At 34.9% G+C, this 17886-nt stretch overlaps 1 protein-coding gene across 2 annotated transcripts; it reads left to right on the top strand.

Moving 5' to 3' along the window:
- Window positions 1-302: 302 nt before the first annotated feature.
- Window positions 303-10842, top strand: LOC141659612 (protein LUTEIN DEFICIENT 5, chloroplastic). Of its 2 annotated transcripts, XM_074466574.1 has the most exons (16): window positions 315-672; window positions 764-914; window positions 1265-1481; window positions 1604-1675; window positions 1828-1938; window positions 2019-2210; window positions 2379-2540; window positions 3664-3759; window positions 3843-3944; window positions 4282-4314; window positions 4568-4648; window positions 4743-4825; window positions 5651-5782; window positions 9176-9236; window positions 9392-9457; window positions 10312-10842. In XM_074466574.1, the coding sequence occupies exons 1-16, from the start codon at window positions 567-569 to the stop codon at window positions 10492-10494; spliced, it is 1848 nt and encodes a 615-aa protein (XP_074322675.1). In that variant the 5' UTR covers window positions 315-566; the 3' UTR covers window positions 10495-10842. The 2 variants fall into 2 exon arrangements, with proteins under 2 accessions (XP_074322676.1, XP_074322675.1); XM_074466575.1 differs by lacking the exon at window positions 10312-10842 and having other exon boundaries at window positions 303-672; window positions 9354-9457.
- Window positions 10843-17886: the final 7044 nt, after the last annotated feature.

Here is a 17886-nt window from a genome sequence, read left to right on the forward strand (position 1 = left end):
AAAGAATGTGCACGTATAAACCGAAGGGTGTGCACGTATCAGTTTCCATAATAATATCCGAAACAATATAAATTCTTAAAATATTTTGACGCTTAAATAGGTTTTAAAAACAGAAAGGAGGTAAAAATGTTTTTGAATTTAAAAAACAATTATATTTGTTTTAATTATAAAAATTCATAAAAAATCACCAAATATCCAATATATAATCAAAAACACAAGTTAACAAATGATGGCCAATAAAAGTCTCAACAAGAGAGAGAATCTTGGACGGTTAAGCTTTGGCAGATTCCAAACTGTCTGTTAGCCAAGCCTAAGCCTCTTCTATCCTCCTATGTACTTGTAACTTACTTCCAACCTCCCACATTAAAACCATCTCTCTCTCTCTCTCTCTCTCTCTCTCTCTCTCTCTCTCCCCCTCCCTCCCAGTCTCTCTCTCCCTCCCTCCCTCCCAGTCTCTCTCTCTCTCTCTCTGTTCTCTGTGTGTGTTTCACTAACTATATTACATAATTCAACTCCTCTTCTTCTTGTTCATCACACAGTAAAACACACACACAATCTTGAATAAAATGGCTACCACTCTTAATCTTCATCATTTTCCAGCTCAACAAGCACTCAAATCCAAGATTCTGCACAATAAAAAATACCCCATTTCAAGTTTCACTAAATTAAATGGTTTGTATATGGTACATGCATTTATATGTGTTTGTTATTGTGTTATTATTTATGTTAACTGTGTTTTTATTGTGTGTGTTTTTTTGATCAGGGTCTTATAGATTTTCTGGAATTAAATGTTCTTATTCGAATGGGAAAGTGCCTAATTCGAGTGAAGACGAGGAGGAGGAAAAGAAGAAGAAGATCCGGGCTGAATTGTCTGCTCGAATTGCTTCCGGAGAATTCACAGTTGAAAAATCAGGGTATGATCACATTTTTCATTTTTTCTAGTACTAGATGGTATGTTAATTGTTAATACTTTGCTTAGTGTTAAATATATGAAATACTTAAGTACATAGAGGCATAATTTGATAGATTACGATGTTTTGGGACCATTTTTATTAGAACCTTATCGAAGAATTGTAGCTCTCAGTTGTTAACAACCTAAAAAATAGATAATAATTTAATTGGTGTTAGCTTATTTTCCACTCATATGAGACTAGTTGGCAAGGAGAAAACTTTTTAAATACTTTCTTCAATTTACTATAATGAAGTATGAATATACAAAGCAATTTATAAATTTATCCTTGTTGTATTTTGTCCCTGGATGTAGTTTCCCGTCACAGTTGTTGGACGGTTTGTCAAAATTGGGGGTACCTAGTGAGGTTCTTGATGGCTTATCTAAGTGGATTGGTGGCGGTGAAGACTATCCAAAGATTCCAGAGGCAAAGGGCGCTATTAGTGCTATTAGAAGCGAAGCCTTTTTCATCCCTCTGTACGAGCTTTACCTCACTTATGGTGGAGTTTTTAGGTTGACATTTGGTCCTAAGGTCTAATTTTCTTTGCTATGTCATATATCTTGGGTTTAAGCTTTAATTTTCTTGATATTTGAAGCTTTAAAGTGTGTAAAAGTTCTCTTCACTGACAATAGAGTTTTGTTTATTATTTGCAGTCCTTCTTAATAGTTTCTGATCCTTCCGTAGCCAAGCATATATTGAGGGATAACTCCAAGGCTTATTCAAAAGTAAAGGAAATTTTAGGCTTTTGTTGTTTCTCTCTCATGTATCATGTTGTTTACTTATAAAGCAAAAATAATCCATAAATTAGTACGTCGTACAATTAGTTGCAACCAACATTGAATCCTAAGATCAACTTCCTTGAATATCCTTTTTATAGGGTATCTTGGCAGAAATTTTAGAGTTCGTGATGGGGAAGGGACTAATCCCAGCTGATGGGGAAATATGGCGTGTTAGACGGCGTGCTATAGTTCCGGCATTGCATCAGAAAGTATGATAGAGTTCTGTGGTATATTCAACTTTGAAAGATAAATTAGATTGCTAATATCATAAAATATGTTACTTTCTCAGTATGTAAGTGCAATGATAAGCATGTTTGGACAAGCAGCCGATCGGCTCTGTAGAAAGCTTGATGCTGCTGCATCTGATGCAGAGGATGTGGAGATGGAGTCACTTTTTTCCCGTTTAACATTGGATATTATCGGAAAAGCAGTCTTTAATTATGACTTCGACTCTTTAACAAATGACACTGGAATAGTAGAGGTAAGTTCTTTCATGAAATGATGTCTATTAGTTAAGTAGTGTCATAAGTAATGTACTTAACAGAAAAAAGAGAGTAAGTTATCTATATTTGAAAAAATATATCTAAATTGATCAAAGTTTATCTGACGGTGCTTTTGATGTACTAATGCATAAATATGGATAGAGTAGGCTGTATACACTGTCCTGCGAGAAGCCGAAGATAGAAGTGTTTCCCCAATCCCATTTTGGGAAATCCCCATTTGGAAAGATATTTCGCCAAAGCTTAAAAAGGTGAATTCAGCGCTTGAGCTGATAAATGGAACGCTGGATGATCTAATTGCTATTTGCAAGGTAAAGCGCCAGATTTAAAATTTTTGATTATCATTTTGTCACTATGTATTTTTCGTCTCTTTTATCATTGTTGATATAGACATTAGGACCACAGGTGCTTTTATTATGCTATTTTTTTTCTACCTGAATCCAATTGTCTCCTTTGGCAATCTATATGAGAAAAGAACTTGCTGGTGGACAAATTAGGCAGGTCACAGTCTGTTAGTTAAGCCTAATACTCTTGATCTATGAGCCACAAATCCTTGCAACACCACAACAGATAAAAGCAGCTAGAATGAAACATCTCAGCATACAAACATATGGACCAGTCTTTGTTTATATGTCAATCTATGAAATATGATCTCCAATATTACCAGAACTTGCATGCTTGGCACTGTGATATACTAGGAAAAGATCGAGATCATGCAAACGCAGGGAAATATGCCTAGACCAATATTATTAGGAAGAATATGCCGACAAAACTTAAGAGTGGACTTGAATTACACAAATATAGAAAGACACTATATGTCATTTTAGGGAAATGTAGCATTTGAACATAAAATTGTATTTAGTATGTCTCAGCCGCTGCCTTTTACGATTTATAGTGGTAAAACATGTTTTGACCAGATTTGATGAACAAATAATATGTTTAGAAAGTAATTGTTTAATTAACAAGACACGCCCGAATTTCATTATCTTAAACTCCTTGAAAAGAAGCCTCTCCTTTCTGTCTCCTCACTTATAGTCATCTTGGCCTTATGCTTGGCATTTTCATGTATCTTTTGTGTTCCATTTAAGCATTCTTTGTTTATGTCATATATTTTATCAATTTAATCACTAGAAAAAAATGAATCTAAAATTTATGTGGACTCACGGGACTTCATATAATAGTAAAATTTATTAACTAGTAGCTCTTGCCTGGAGTTTCTTAGTAAATACTTTACATTATTATTTTGAATCTGCTAAGAGCAAGTATTGATTTAGAAACATATCCCCTATTCCCCACTGGAACACATTTTTTGAAGATAAAGTATTATCAATTTCATTCCCACATTGGACATGCTTCTTTTTGAGCCACGTTCATTTTAATTCAATATACGTGTCAAATCTTATAATTTAATATACGTGTCAAATGTATCTGCAGAGGATGGTAGATGAAGAAGAGTTGCAATTTCACGAAGAGTACATGAATGAAAAAGATCCTAGTATTCTCCATTTTTTGTTGGCATCTGGAGATGATGTATGACTTAAGTATTTATATTTTTACTATTATATTTATAATACTATTTTAGTTTCATGTTAAAGTTCCGCACTGCTCTGCAGGTCTCAAGTAAGCAGCTCCGTGATGATCTGATGACAATGCTTATAGCTGGACATGAAACCACTGCAGCAGTGTTGACATGGACGTTTTATCTTCTTTCCAAGGTGTGAATTGGCCTGCAGAGTAAATGTTTAATTAGCAGCAGAACCAGATTTAATTTGTGTTTTTAAATATATATTTATGAATTATAATTATTGGAATACTTAGTGAAGTACATTATAGATGGCTATAGATCTCTGTACGTATACAGACTTTCTTTCGGAAATAAGATTTTCTTAGACTTCTAGTAAGCATAGTCATAAAAATGTTATCTCATAAGCTCAAATGCTTGATGCTTCTATGTTCTGTTTAGTATACTTCTCTACTAGAAGTTTCAGAGAATTCTCTACATTAGCCAATTAGGTATTCAATTTACTTACTATTTTTATTTTTTGGCTGCAGGAACCTAGCGCCATGCTGAAGCTTCAAAATGAGGTAAACTTATATCAGTGATAAAACAAACATTAATTTGAAGTTCACCTACAAGGTAAAGAGATTAGGGGATTAGCAGTCTAGCTCATTGTGAAAATGCAGTTGCACATAATGTATAAAAAATAAAATTTGAGGGGAGAAGCACAATGTTGAATGCAGGACTTCTGAGCTACATATTTTAATGAATTGGCTCAGGTTCCAAGGATCCTTTAACTATAATGTATCTGACCTTGTATTTAATTTTCACTGTTCATAGGTTGATTCAGTTCTAGGGGATAGAATTCCGACCATTGAAGATATGAAGAAACTTAAGTACACAACTAGAGTGATTAATGAAGTAAGAAACGTCCTGCTGTCTCTTTTAACTACACATTTGCTACGAACTTATGTTCTGTTTATCTTTACTTCGCTGTTTCTTAATCTATTTCCAGTCTTTGAGGCTCTACCCACAACCACCTGTTCTGATTCGACGTTCTCTTGAAGATGACAAACTTGGCGAGTATCCAATAAAAAGGTTAGATAAATACAGTCATAGAGAAAATAAATTTAGTAAGCTATAGTGCCTAGAATATATAATCTGATTAATATAAAGACTCTGATATCATGTAATGCGAAATTATCTTGTGTAGACTCTGATTAATGATTAAGCTACGTAAAATCAAAGAAAAAATACTAGGGATTTTCTGGCTCTGTACCACTTTATATAGGCCAAGGTCAAGAAAAAGGTTGAACATGACATAAAACCTATCTGAGTAAAGAATCAGTGGAACCATAGAGATACAGAATAAGTCCTTACAATTTAGAATTCGTAAATTCATTATTTATGGTTATTAATAGGGTTTTACATACAAATCTTATTACAAGGAAGCTGAGTAGTTTCTACCCTTAAAAAAGAAGAAGATGAAGAAGGAAGCTAAGTACTTTCCTACTGAAAAGAAATGTAGTTCTAGTGTATATCGACTTTCCAATTGTAATCTGGTACCATACATAAATGAAGCAAACGATTCATTCTATTACCCTACTATCAAAATCTAAAATTGTTTCTAATAATCCTGCTTATCTAATTTTATTTAATTCCAGACTAAATTACAATTTAAATATATTCCTCAATGATGAACATGAAATTAATATCTGAATGCCTTGCTCTGCATCAGTGTCCACATCTGTTGTTGAAGGTTGTCTTCGAATATAAAGATGTACCAGAGCTTCCTTTCTTTATTCAGTTATTTCTTGCTTATAGCATTTGTTTGAAGCACTAACATAATATTACTTATTGACAGGGATGAAGATAAATTTAAATCTATGCCGAACTTACTAACATAATATTACTTGTTGACAGGGATGAAGATATATTTATATCTATCTGGAACTTACATCGCTGTCCTCAAAGGTGGGAGGATGCAGATAAATTTAATCCTGAAAGATGGCCTTTAGATGGACCCAACCCAAATGAGACCAACCAGGCTTTTAGGTTTGTTTTTCTATTTTGGCTTGAAGTGTTGCATCTTTTAAAATGGCACGGGCTATTGAAATTTATATTGAAACAGAGCATCAGTATGTTGAAACATACCAACCAATGTTTTACTCAAAATGTAGTTAGAGGAAATTTTTGTACCGACATTTTACACCACTTGGAACTTTTGATATTTAATATTTTGTGCTTCTCTACTCTTCAGTATGTGCATGTGTTTAAACAGACAAAAATTACCTTGCAGGGTTAAAGTAGACCGACACAAAAGGCATTGTTAGGACCTTTCCAGGCCTGCTCTTTATTTATATTATATATATATAGGCTGCCAGGAGATATTGAACATAAACGGATTCTTTTATTAATAAAAGGACACACACACAACTAGGTGATATTCGAGAGATCACCACTCTCCACACTAATACCCTTTAACCTTATTCCTTGATTTCTTCATACCTCCAACATTCAGTTGGCTTCTTTATTTATAATCCTAACATCAACTCATAATCCCTAAATTTAAACTAAAATATATTATTCCCACCAAATCCTCCCTTTCAAATCTGTAACTGATGCACAAACTAATTATTCAGATTTGTAACTGATTAAATATTTATTATGTTGCCTAACATTACCCGCCGCCCAAACTCAAACCTTGTCCTCAAGGTTCAAATGAGGAAAGTCCTCCATAGTGACCTCAAGTGATGTTCTCCTCATAATTCTCATTGGACTCGTTCACTTCAAGCTCATCTCCATGCATCCATAGGACTTGTAATTCCTTCTTCTTGCAGCGGTGTCCTGGCCCATACTTTTCATCACAACGAAATCACAGACCCTTTTCTCTTTTTTCCTGCATTTCGGCTTCTGACAAACGCCGAAATTTGGGAGTAGCTGTTGTCTTCGGATAGGGCTGAATTGGAGAGGTAGAGGACACTGCAGAGAGTTGTCGAGCCACATTCCTTGAAAATTTAGTTCCAGATGGGATGGCCTGTTCCTTTGAAAAACTGTTGCCACTTTGATAAAGTTGCATGGCCGTGTTTTTATCCTCAATTTGTTATGCCATGCGCATCATCTTGGGCAGCCCCATGGGGTCCATTAGTCTCAACTCAGCACGTATATCAGGTTGAAGTCCTTTTCTAAATACGATTTCCAAAGTTGATTCAGATAAATCACTTAGAGAGGCAGATAATACCTCAAATTGACGACGATATTCTCGTACTGTGGTAATTTGTTGCAGAGAGAATAATTGGTCTTGAAGAGCACCCTCTTGCGTGGATTGAAAACGTTCGATCAATTGTTTTCTAAAATCTTCCCAACTGCAGAAAGGTCGTCGACTGTCCTCATAGTAGTACCAAGATAAAGCTTCACCTTCCAAACATATTACAGCTGACCTGATCTTTTCTGTTGGTGAGAGATTATTGAGTTCGAAATAACGTTCCGCGCGAAACAGCCAGCCTTCAGGGTTCACACCTTCAAACACAGGCAATTCAAGTTGTCGGGGAATTAAATTCATGGATGTTATTGATGGTGGCAATCCATCAGGCGTTTGAGTCAGTGGTTCTTTGTCTTTGGCAATTCATGGATGTTATTATTGATGCTGCCGTTTGGTGATGATGTCCAATTTTTTAACCAAAGCAAGAATACTTTCTTCGAGATCTGATATTTTGTCTATACGAGATTGAAGTTTTTCCATGTCTATCCGCTGAAAATCTGATCTCAATTCCCTAATATCAGCTTGCATTGCTATCAGCTTCTCCTCAATTTCGTCGACCCGATTCTCGACTCGTTTTGCGCCTGCCATTGCCCCAAGAACGGAAGTGCTCTGATACCACTGTTAGGACCTTTCCAGGCCTGCTCTTTATTTATATTATATATATATAGGCTGCCAGGAGATATTGAACATAAACGGATTCTTTTATTGATAAAAGGACACACACACAACTAGGTGATATTCGAGAGATCACCACTCTCCACACTAATACCCTTTAACCTTATTCCTTGATTCCTTCATACCTCCAACATTCAGTTGACTTCCTTATTTATAATCCTAACATCAACTCATAATCCCTAAATTAAAGTTAAAATATATTATTCCCACCAAATCCTCCCTTTCAAATCTGTAACTGATGCACAAACTAATTATTCAGATTTGTAACTGATTAAATATTTATTATGTTGCCTAACAGGCATCCTTTTAGAAATATCGATATTTAGGTTTTAAAAGTCAAAGTTAGTTTCTGAAGTGCTAAAGGATTTAACATGTGCTTACAGAAATCACATTTTACTTGTCAGAACCTATATTCCCCGCATCCGTAAGCCTGAATAAACATGCAAATATTGGCAAGAAGTACTGATATTGAATAATTTCACATGAGATGTTGAGGGCCTTCTAGGCTTTTATGTACTGACAGTAATACAGTCAGCCAATGTGCATATTTTTTTAATGTTCAACTCACTGATAAATATTGAGCTCACCATCCCTGGTTCTTCATCAGGAATGATAAGAAACAAACGCCTAAATAATCAAAATATTCTGTATGAAAAAATATATAGTGCATTACCTTTTTAAGTTCTCAAAATAATCAAAAACCTGCTTCTACTTTTAAAGTTTTTATGTCACCAGTAGGAGGTGCATGCTGCATAACACAGTTTTGTTCTGTAAGATGCCAACCAAAAGGGTCCCAGCACGTACATGTTTTCAGATGTTCATATCAACTGCTAAAAAAATTGAACATGCTCGATATATAATTTTTCATTTTCCAAAGGTATTTATAGGGCCTCCTTTTCTTTTTTTGGTGAATCCTAGTCTGGCCTTCAATTTACACATCTTCCAGAATATACATGAAAATTTCTGAAATAGTGAGGATGGTAAATCTAGTATGGGTTTAAAGATAAGGTTTGATAAAAAAATATTATTTAGGTTCCTTTCCGGTTCTTGTTACTTGTTTCTTTCTTTTTCTTTATTCTTTTGGTGTTCTTTGCTTGCGTGTATTAGAAATGTTAGTTTTTTCAAGGAGAACACTGCTTGTCGAGCTATAATGCCTTTCTTGTATTTTCATCCAGTAGAAGTCTTCAACTTCTTTTAAAGTAGAGGTCATACACTTCTAAAGAAACTACCTGGAATCTACAGATTTAAGTAGATGCTATAGCACATAACTGCTGCAGTCTGCCAGTTATGAACTTCTATGTTTTGCATGTTTAGACAATAGAGAACTTTGTTTTTATCCTTCTAAAATTCCCTCCTTTAAGATATTTTCAAATCAATACAAGCATAGTAGAAGTCTCTTATTAAGGGGTAGTAGTAGAAGTTAACAGAAACATTAATGATACAAGTCGATATCTTTCTCTGAACTTGCTACTTCATGTACAAAATAATGTTTCTCATGTTTATGTTTCCAGCTATTTACCCTTTGGTGGAGGACCAAGGAAGTGTGTAGGAGACATGTTTGCATCATTTGAGGTAAATACTACTGCAGTGTTTGAGTAATTCCATATAATTTAGTAAACTGATACAAGTATGCTATATTTTCTTTCATTTATTATGCAAGATGTCTATTATTAGAGCATTATATTTCAGTTGTCATAGACAATGCCATTACACTATATCAACTACAGGCTATAGTAGCAGTTGCAATGCTTGTTCGTCGATTCAACTTTCAAATGGCACTTGGGGCTCCTCCTGTAAGTTCTCTCACCGGCTTAAGTTATATGCATTTTTTGTAGTGAATCTGAAATTCTTCAAAGGTTTTCTATATAATAATTATTGTTCAGCTGCTCTGCGTAAGAAGGTGCTTAATAGGCTAATAACCTACTACTGTTTCCTGCTTACAGCTAAATTTATGCCGTGGATGAACACTTCATAATATAATAAACCTACTTCTTGGATGTATGCTTTAGTGGCAGAGATAATAACTAAACTACAACAATTTTTTCATGTATTATATGTAGAAATTGATTATATCCAACTTAGTGAGAAAAAGAAGGTGGCCTTGTTGGGATATTTTAAATAATCCGAAACTGTAGAGATAAAACAATTCCATTAATTCACTTTGAAACTTCTCGCTCTCTCTTAGATGTCTCTGTTGGAATTTCACTCGAGCTTTGTATAAAATTTCCATTTTCTATAATACCTCACTCACTGTTGCGGAACTTCTATCCCCAAAAAATAATTTTTATTTTCTTACGGTATTTACTCTTGTAGCTTCAATTTCTCTCCTTCGAACTCGAACTTCCTCTCTCCATTCGTTCTACTGCAAATAGAAATAATAGACAAAAGAAATTTGGAGGTCCATTGGTCTGAAATGAGAAGAGTTTAACTTTCTTACTTGAAAAGTTGTTATAATGTTCCTTATTTTGTGGTGGTATACTATCATTTTAGAGGATAAATGGCTAGGACTTCATATTAAAAATTCGCAAACACAGCAGTGATTCAGAGAAACTGTTAGTTTAATCATCATTACAAGTCTTGAACAAACTCCCTCCTAGCTGTATATAAATATCTTATAGACCTGACACAGAATTTTGGTGTATATTAGGTAAAAATGACTACAGGGGCAACTATACACACAACAGAAGGGTTAAATATGACAGTAACAAGAAGAATAAAACCTCCTGCAATGACAGTAGAGACATCGTCATTGAAAGACGATTCCTCTATAAATATGCGTAGAGAAGCAATAGTTGATCAGAAAGATAAAGTTTCCGCAGCAAGTTCTTAATTATACAACAGACTTGCCACTTTGTGGCAGCACAGCATGAGAATCTTCTAGGCAGTGCAAGCAAGTATCTAATGCGGTATTCAGTGGCTTGGACCAATGATCAGCCGTATCAATTAAACACCCAAGAACCTTTGTACGTGCAGCAAGGTTCGAGGTTGAAGAGGGATGAATGCTTCATAAGCTCCAAGTTTATTGAATTACATATATGGAAATAATTTTATTTTCAGATGCTTCATTACTATAGTTGTACAGGGCACAGTGTTACCTTGCTCTTTTGCTTTGTTTCGTTTACAAACCTTAATGCAACACGAGAACTTGCAGATTTTGAAGTTCACCATTGTTTGATCATTGTAAATTGTTGAAGTAAATCAATACACTAGAAACCAGAGGGGGCAGGGGGAACGCGGGTGAGCCACATCAGAGGGCCCCGAAAGTAAAGGGCCCCAAAATTTTAAGACCTTATATATATTTAAGAACAACAATATGATAATAAATGCAATATGAACTTGTTTTGATGGTAACTGAAAGTGCTTTTTTGATAAAATGGACGTTAAAAGTGTTTTAGATGACTTTGTTATAAAAATGCGAGAATAATCTCTCTCAAGGAAATTACAGAATTTCTTTCTAATCAATCTTTTATTGGAGGAAAAGCTGGGAAAAGCATGCGGCGTTTTCGCCAGACGGCCTTTGCCAGTGAGAAGAGCCTCTAATTTTAACTAAATTGTCGGAATATATTTATTATTACATATTTTGTTAGTTGCCGGAATAAATCTCCTTTAAATTTATATTAAAAATAAAAATTACAGGACCAATTTTATAAAAATAAAAATTACAGGCCCAATTTTATGATTTCGCACGGGCCCCTGATTATTTTGCCACGGGCCCCTGATTATTTGACCCCGAACCATTTAAAAATAAAGTCATCGGTTGAATACATGTTAAAACCGATATCATTGGCACAGAAAGGGAAACATGAATATATAAGAGCCATGCTTTTGTGTAATTCTAAATTGATTAATTAGTTGCTTGTATACAAACTGTGGTTTCTGATTACATATAAATTTATATGCTCAACTAGGAGGAGATTCAGGAGATTCCTATTCCTGTTATGTAACTATTTACAGCCTGCAGAGTACAGACAGACTAAAACAACTATGAGTACAGAAAAGATCAACTTAAATGTCCAAGTTTTACAACTAATTTTCCCTGTTGTGAACTTTTTATTGTTCTGGTCTACTGGATGGACCAATGCATAATGCATTTGTTGGTAATGGAATGGCCTTACACTGTACTCTTTTCGGCTCCTCTTTGTCAGCATAGGCCTAGATGTTTCTTGGACATGGCGGCGATCATGGTCTCTTAGCATCTGGTTTACGTTGCCTGCTGGAGGTAGAAGAGAACACAAATGTAGTCCTGGTTCTCGGACATCATCATTGCATCACCTACAAAACTTTGCGTCTTCCGTGTGTTAGGCTTCTTTGGGGAATTGCAAAGCTTGACAGTCAAGTCTCCTCGGAGAAGGTTCACACTATCCAAGCTTCATAGACATGTTTGTTTCCTGACATCCTTGAGTGGAAACAACAAGGTATGCAAGCTTGGCTGTTCAGGTTATTGTATGCTTGACTGCAACAAGTGAAGGTAACATTATTAGAATTTTAGATATGGGTGCTAATCCCTAACAATCGTGTAACACACTGCTCCAGAACCCTTAAATCATTATTTCAAGAGCTCAGGTCTAAGGTTTTTGTTACCTTTCCGCGAATATTTTCTGCTGAAGGTTATTAGTTATTAGTTATACACAAATTTAATAAACATAAAAGAATATTACCTTTAAATACAGAAAACTTGAAGGTGGAACTCGATCTTTTCTGGAGCAATTTCTTCATTGTTTCCTGCAAGAAAAATACATTTAAACATGTTGAGTAAAAAATGAAACTTTTTGACACAAAATTTTGGATCAAATTATTTAATTTCATTTCAATCCAATTGACTAAGAAATTAGTATATAGCGTTGAATGAAAAATTTAATGCTTATATTTCAATATTCTAAAAAATAGTATAGCCAACGACTTACCGAGTATTTTTCCGACATGATGGAGAAAATTTGATAAATCATAAATTTATGCCGGAAAAATCAACAAATCAGGAAAACAACCGTAAGCACAACAAGTTGTACTACTTTTGGTAGTTGTTGTATCAAAGGTATAATGGTGGAGGATTTGAAGTTGTAGATGAATTTAGATTTTTTATGATTTTATGAAAAGGTATCTGAAAAATATTTTCGAGAGAGAAAGCGGCGGAGGGACTAATGATAGTAGAAACTTAAGAAATAGAGCACAAGAGACGGTTCTTTATATAGGGGTTTCGAATAGGGTTTCGAAGGATATGAATATTAGCCGTTTGATTAAAGTGATATGGATGGTTCATATTAATCCACCCTTTTTCATCTTTCTTAATCTCACGCATATATGTGGCCCAACTCAGTTCATCTAATCGAATGTGATGCCCAATATCTTTAAAGCCCATTTACATATATACATACACACACTAGATGGTTCTTTATATAAGGGTTTCGAATAAGGTTTCGAAGTACGTGAATATAAGCCGTTTGATTAAAGTGATATGGATGGTTTAGATTAATCCACCATTTTTCATATTTCTTAATCTCACACATATATGTGGCCCCAGTTCAGTTCGTATAGTCGAATGTGATCCACTAAATTCAGTGGCCCACTATCTTTAAAGCCCATTAATATATATATATATATATATATATGAGTTTGCAGTGTTGTTCTGAATAACTACTAGTACAATGTCATTGCCAATTAATGTTGAAATAGGTCTAAGGCAACGATTTCTGAACATAGTACATGTATGATACATTATATGTATACCCCTTTAGTGTCAGGTGATTGTAATATCTATTTTTGTATTAGTTGTATGTTTTACAACCGACGGAATAGGCCTACATACATTATGTGTAACAGTGTCAGTTTTTAAAATGCTGATGCATATATTTATTACATTAGCGTCAATTTTTGAAAATGTTATCGCACAAAGTATTTATTGTTAAAGTCGGTTATTGAAAAATCTTATCGAATAAAGTCATTCTTATTTAGCGCCAGACACATGATAATCGACTCCTAAAGCAGAAAAAAAACTTTTCTTTTTATTTCTAATTAACCTACGACAGCAACAACATATACCACCAAAAATAAAATCATAGCAAAAAATGATAGAAAATTTGATTAATAAATTTAAAAGATTTGATGCTATATATCTCGTTTAAGATTAGAAGAAGTGTATTTCAGACATGGAGATGTTCAAAAAATCCGAAACCCGAAATCTGATTCGAAAAATCTAATCCGGATCGGGCCCGACCCGGTCCAGCCCGACCCGCATGCCTTCAACAGGCCTACTTTTTTTTTCATGAAATCCGGCCCGACCTGGGACCCAAAAAGTCCGGATAAAAGCCCGAAATTTTAAAAAACCGGATAATATAAAAGCCAGAATTGGGCTCGGTTTTAAAATCGATTTTAAAGCCTGCTTTGAGAAGTCCATCAAAGTCTATTCACCTTATTTTAATAACAAGCTCGTGAGTGTATATGTTTAGGTAATAATATTTATTATTCTATATCAATCTACGCACCTACCTCTTTCTCCCTCGTCTCATTCTCACCTAATTTTACAATTAATTGCAAAGCCACCAAGATACAACTTGAATTCTTAATCGATAGTAGTTTAATCTTTAATCGATAGTAGTTTTGATGGTAACCGAAAGTGCTTTTTTAGATCAAATGGACGTTGAAAGTATTTTAGATGACTTCATTACAAAAAATGAGAGAATAAGCTCTCTTAATGCGCGAGAAAAGCCTCTATATTTTAACTAAATTATCGGAATATATATTATTTATATATTTTGATAGTTGCCGGAATAAATCTCCTTTAAATTTATATTAAAAATAAAATTACAGGCCCAATTTTATGATTTCGCATGGGCCCCTGATTAAGTCATCTGTTGAATACATGTCAAAATCAATATCATTGGCACAGAAAGGGAAACATTAATAACTAAAAGCCATGCTTTTGTGTTTCTAAATTGATTAATTAGTTGCTTGTATACAAACTGTGGTTTCTGATTACATATAAATTTATATGCTCAAACTAGGAGGAGATTCCTATTCCTGTTATGTAACTATTTACAGCCTGCAGAGTACAGACTGAAACAACTACAGAAAAGATAAACTTAAATGTCTAAGTTTTACAACTAATTTTCCCTATTTATGAACATTTTATTGTTCTGGTCTACTGGATGGACCAATGCATAATGCATTTGTCGGCTCCTCTTTGTCAGCATAGGCGCCTAGATGTTTCTTGGACATGGCGGCGATCATGGTCTCTTGGCATCTGGTTTACGTTGCCTGCTGGAGGTAGAAGAGAACACAAATGTAGTCCTGGTTCTCGGACATCATCATTGCATCACCTACAAAACTTTGCGTCTTCCGGTGTTAGGCTTCTTTGGGGAATTACAAAGCTTGACAGTCAAGTCTCCTCGGAGAAGGTTCACATTATCCAAGCTTCATAGACATGTTTGTTTCCTGACATCCTTGAGTGGAAACAACAAGGTATGCAAGCTTGGCTGTTCAGGTTATTGTAATCTTGACTGCAACAAGTGAAGGTAACATTATTAGAATGTTACATGTGTGTAAATCAAAGACACTGCTTGTAACACCCCCAGATCCGGGGTCGGGGATCCGGGTCGTCACAGTCTTTCTTTCCACAATATCACTTAACTTAATTAATAATAAATAACCTCATACTGTGACCCCACACTAACACACATCACAACACGTTATAGTCTCAGAGATGAAATTGAAATAAGTACAAGTCCTAGAATCCACAATTTAAAAGTTATTACAACCCAAAATGATTACTTGATAAGTTTACAGTTAATTGCCATTATCTGCCACAAGTTATAATTATACATAATTGATTCCCAAAAGTAAAATGCCTGATCTACAAATAGATCTACCTCTGCAGTCATAGCAACTACGATATCAACGGGAAGACGCAGGATGCTTCCCACGCGCTTGCGCTGGGTCTGCTTGAGTCTGGCCATCTTTCCTAACTGTTGTTGTGTGATAAAAAAATGAAGCAAGAGTGAGCATTACAGCTCGCAAGATAATATATAGTGTAAACAATAATGCAAATATCTAAATGGATAACTTACTAGAAACCTTTATCAAGTGTAAGGTACTTACTTACTGGATATAAGCTTAAAGGAAGATGAAGTTACCAATTCCTTCACTATACTTATACCATTTTAGAAAACTACTTGAACTACCACTGTTCAAAGTATAATAAGTTTTCGAAAGTTCATCCCATAGATGAGACCACAAGTTAAGACTTGAATAAATTCAATCTTTGAAATATTATTGAATGAAATGAAGTTACGAGATACTTTATTTAGTCCCGATATATATATTCACATATATATCTCTTATACATTTCCTGGAAACCTCTGTCATGTAAAGTAAGAACAAAGTTTGTAATATCCAATGAATTTTGGAAAGAAAAGAATTTTGGTATAAACCCGATATCTTGCTGATCAGGCAAAAATACCAATAAGTAACCTTTTCTACTAGTAGATGGATGAATCCCCCACCGGTCATCACCCTGGCCTCATTAGGACCTTGTGCTGGACCTCCACCCGGCCTCTTACACGTTGATGGGCTGCCACCCGGCCACTTACACTTTGATAGACCGTACCCCGATATGTCGCTTATGCCGACTCAATTAGATGGACTTACTTCCCGAACGTTGGGAAAATAATCAATTCATTTATCAAAACAGCAACCTCGTTGCGAATATAAAATACACCACATAGCCGGATCCCTAAGGTTTTGAGCGAGTATTTAAATCCCCTTCGAAAGGAGGATCTTATGTAACACCCCCAGATCCGGGGTCGGGGATCCGGGTTGTCACGGTCTTTCTTTTCACAATATCACTTCACTTAATTAATAATAATAACCTTATGCTGTGACCCCACACTAACACACACCACAACCCGTTATAGTCTCAGAGATGAAATTGAAATAAGTACAAGTCTTTGAGTCCACAATTTAAAAGTTATTACAACCCAAAACGATTACTTGATAAATTTACAGTTAATTGCCATTATCTGCCACAAGTTATAATTATACATAATTGATTCTCAAAAGTAGATGGTCTGATCTACAATAGATCTACCTCTGCAGCTATAGCAGCTACAACATCATCGGGAAGACGCGGGACGCTTCCCACGCGCTTGCGCTGGGTCTGCTGGAGTCTGGCCATCTTTCCTAACTGTTGTTGTGTGATGAAGAAATAAAGCAAGAGTGAGCCTTACAGCTCGCAAGATAATATATAGTGATAACAATAATATAAGTATCTAAATGGATACTTACTAAAATCTTTTATCAAGTGTAAGATAATTACTTACTAGATATAAGTAAAAACAAGGAATGAAGTTACCAAATACTTCACTACACTTATATCATCTATAAAGCTACTTGAACTACCACTGTTCAAAGTATAAAGAGTTTTCAACAGTTCATCACATAGATGAGACTACAAAATAAGATTTGAATAGATTAAATCTTTGAAATATTATTAAAGGAAATGAAGTCATGATATACTTCATTAAGTTCTGATATATATATATCCACATATACATCTTCTTTATACAATTTCCTGAAAACCTCTGTCATGTAAAGTATGAACAGAGTTGCAATATCCAATAAATTTGGAAAGGAAAAGAATTTTGGCATAAACCAGATATCTTGCTGATCAGGCAAAGATACCCATAAGTAACCTTTTCTACTAGTAGATGGACGAATTCCTCACTGGTCATCACCCTGGTCGTAATAGGACCTTATGCTGGACTGCCACTCAGCCACTTATGCATTTGATGGACTCCCACTGAGCCACTTACACTATCATGGACGCCCACTGAGCCCATGTTGCTTATGCCGACTCAATAGATGGACTTACTTCCCGAACATTGGGTAAGTAATCAATTCATTTACCAAAACTGCAACCTTGTTGCGAATATAAAATACACCATAGAGCCGGATCCCTCAGGTTTTGAGCGAGTATTTAAATCCCCTTAAAAAGAAAGATCTTAAATATAAAAATGAGTTTTGGGATCCGCTCTAACTTTTAAAAATCATTTTGAAGACTCGAAAACACTTTATAGAGCGTTGGGAGTAAAGCTGATTTAATGAAGTAAATCAGTCCCCAGAATATTTAAAAAAAATGACTGAATATTATTATTTAAATAATATTCCCATAAAGAATAATCTTTATAAAAATAATTGAAGTAGAAGTATTAAAACTTATACTTGAAACGAG

Source organism: Apium graveolens, chromosome 5 (assembly GCF_009905375.1).
Source record: "Apium graveolens cultivar Ventura chromosome 5, ASM990537v1, whole genome shotgun sequence".
NCBI classification, from domain to species: domain Eukaryota; kingdom Viridiplantae; phylum Streptophyta; class Magnoliopsida; order Apiales; family Apiaceae; genus Apium; species Apium graveolens.

What these genes read in the sequence shown, in the direction of transcription:
- LOC141659612 (XM_074466574.1), top strand. Translation starts at nt 567, where the DNA reads ATGGCTACCACTCTTAATCTTCATCATTTTCCAGCTCAACAAGCACTC. An exon ending in CAACTAGAGTGATTAATGAA is followed by an intron (nt 4,649 to 4,742) that starts GTAAGAAACGTC and finishes ATCTATTTCCAG; the next exon opens with TCTTTGAGGCTCTACCCACA. An exon ending in ACATGTTTGCATCATTTGAG is followed by an intron (nt 9,237 to 9,391) that starts GTAAATACTACT and finishes TATCAACTACAG; the next exon opens with GCTATAGTAGCAGTTGCAAT.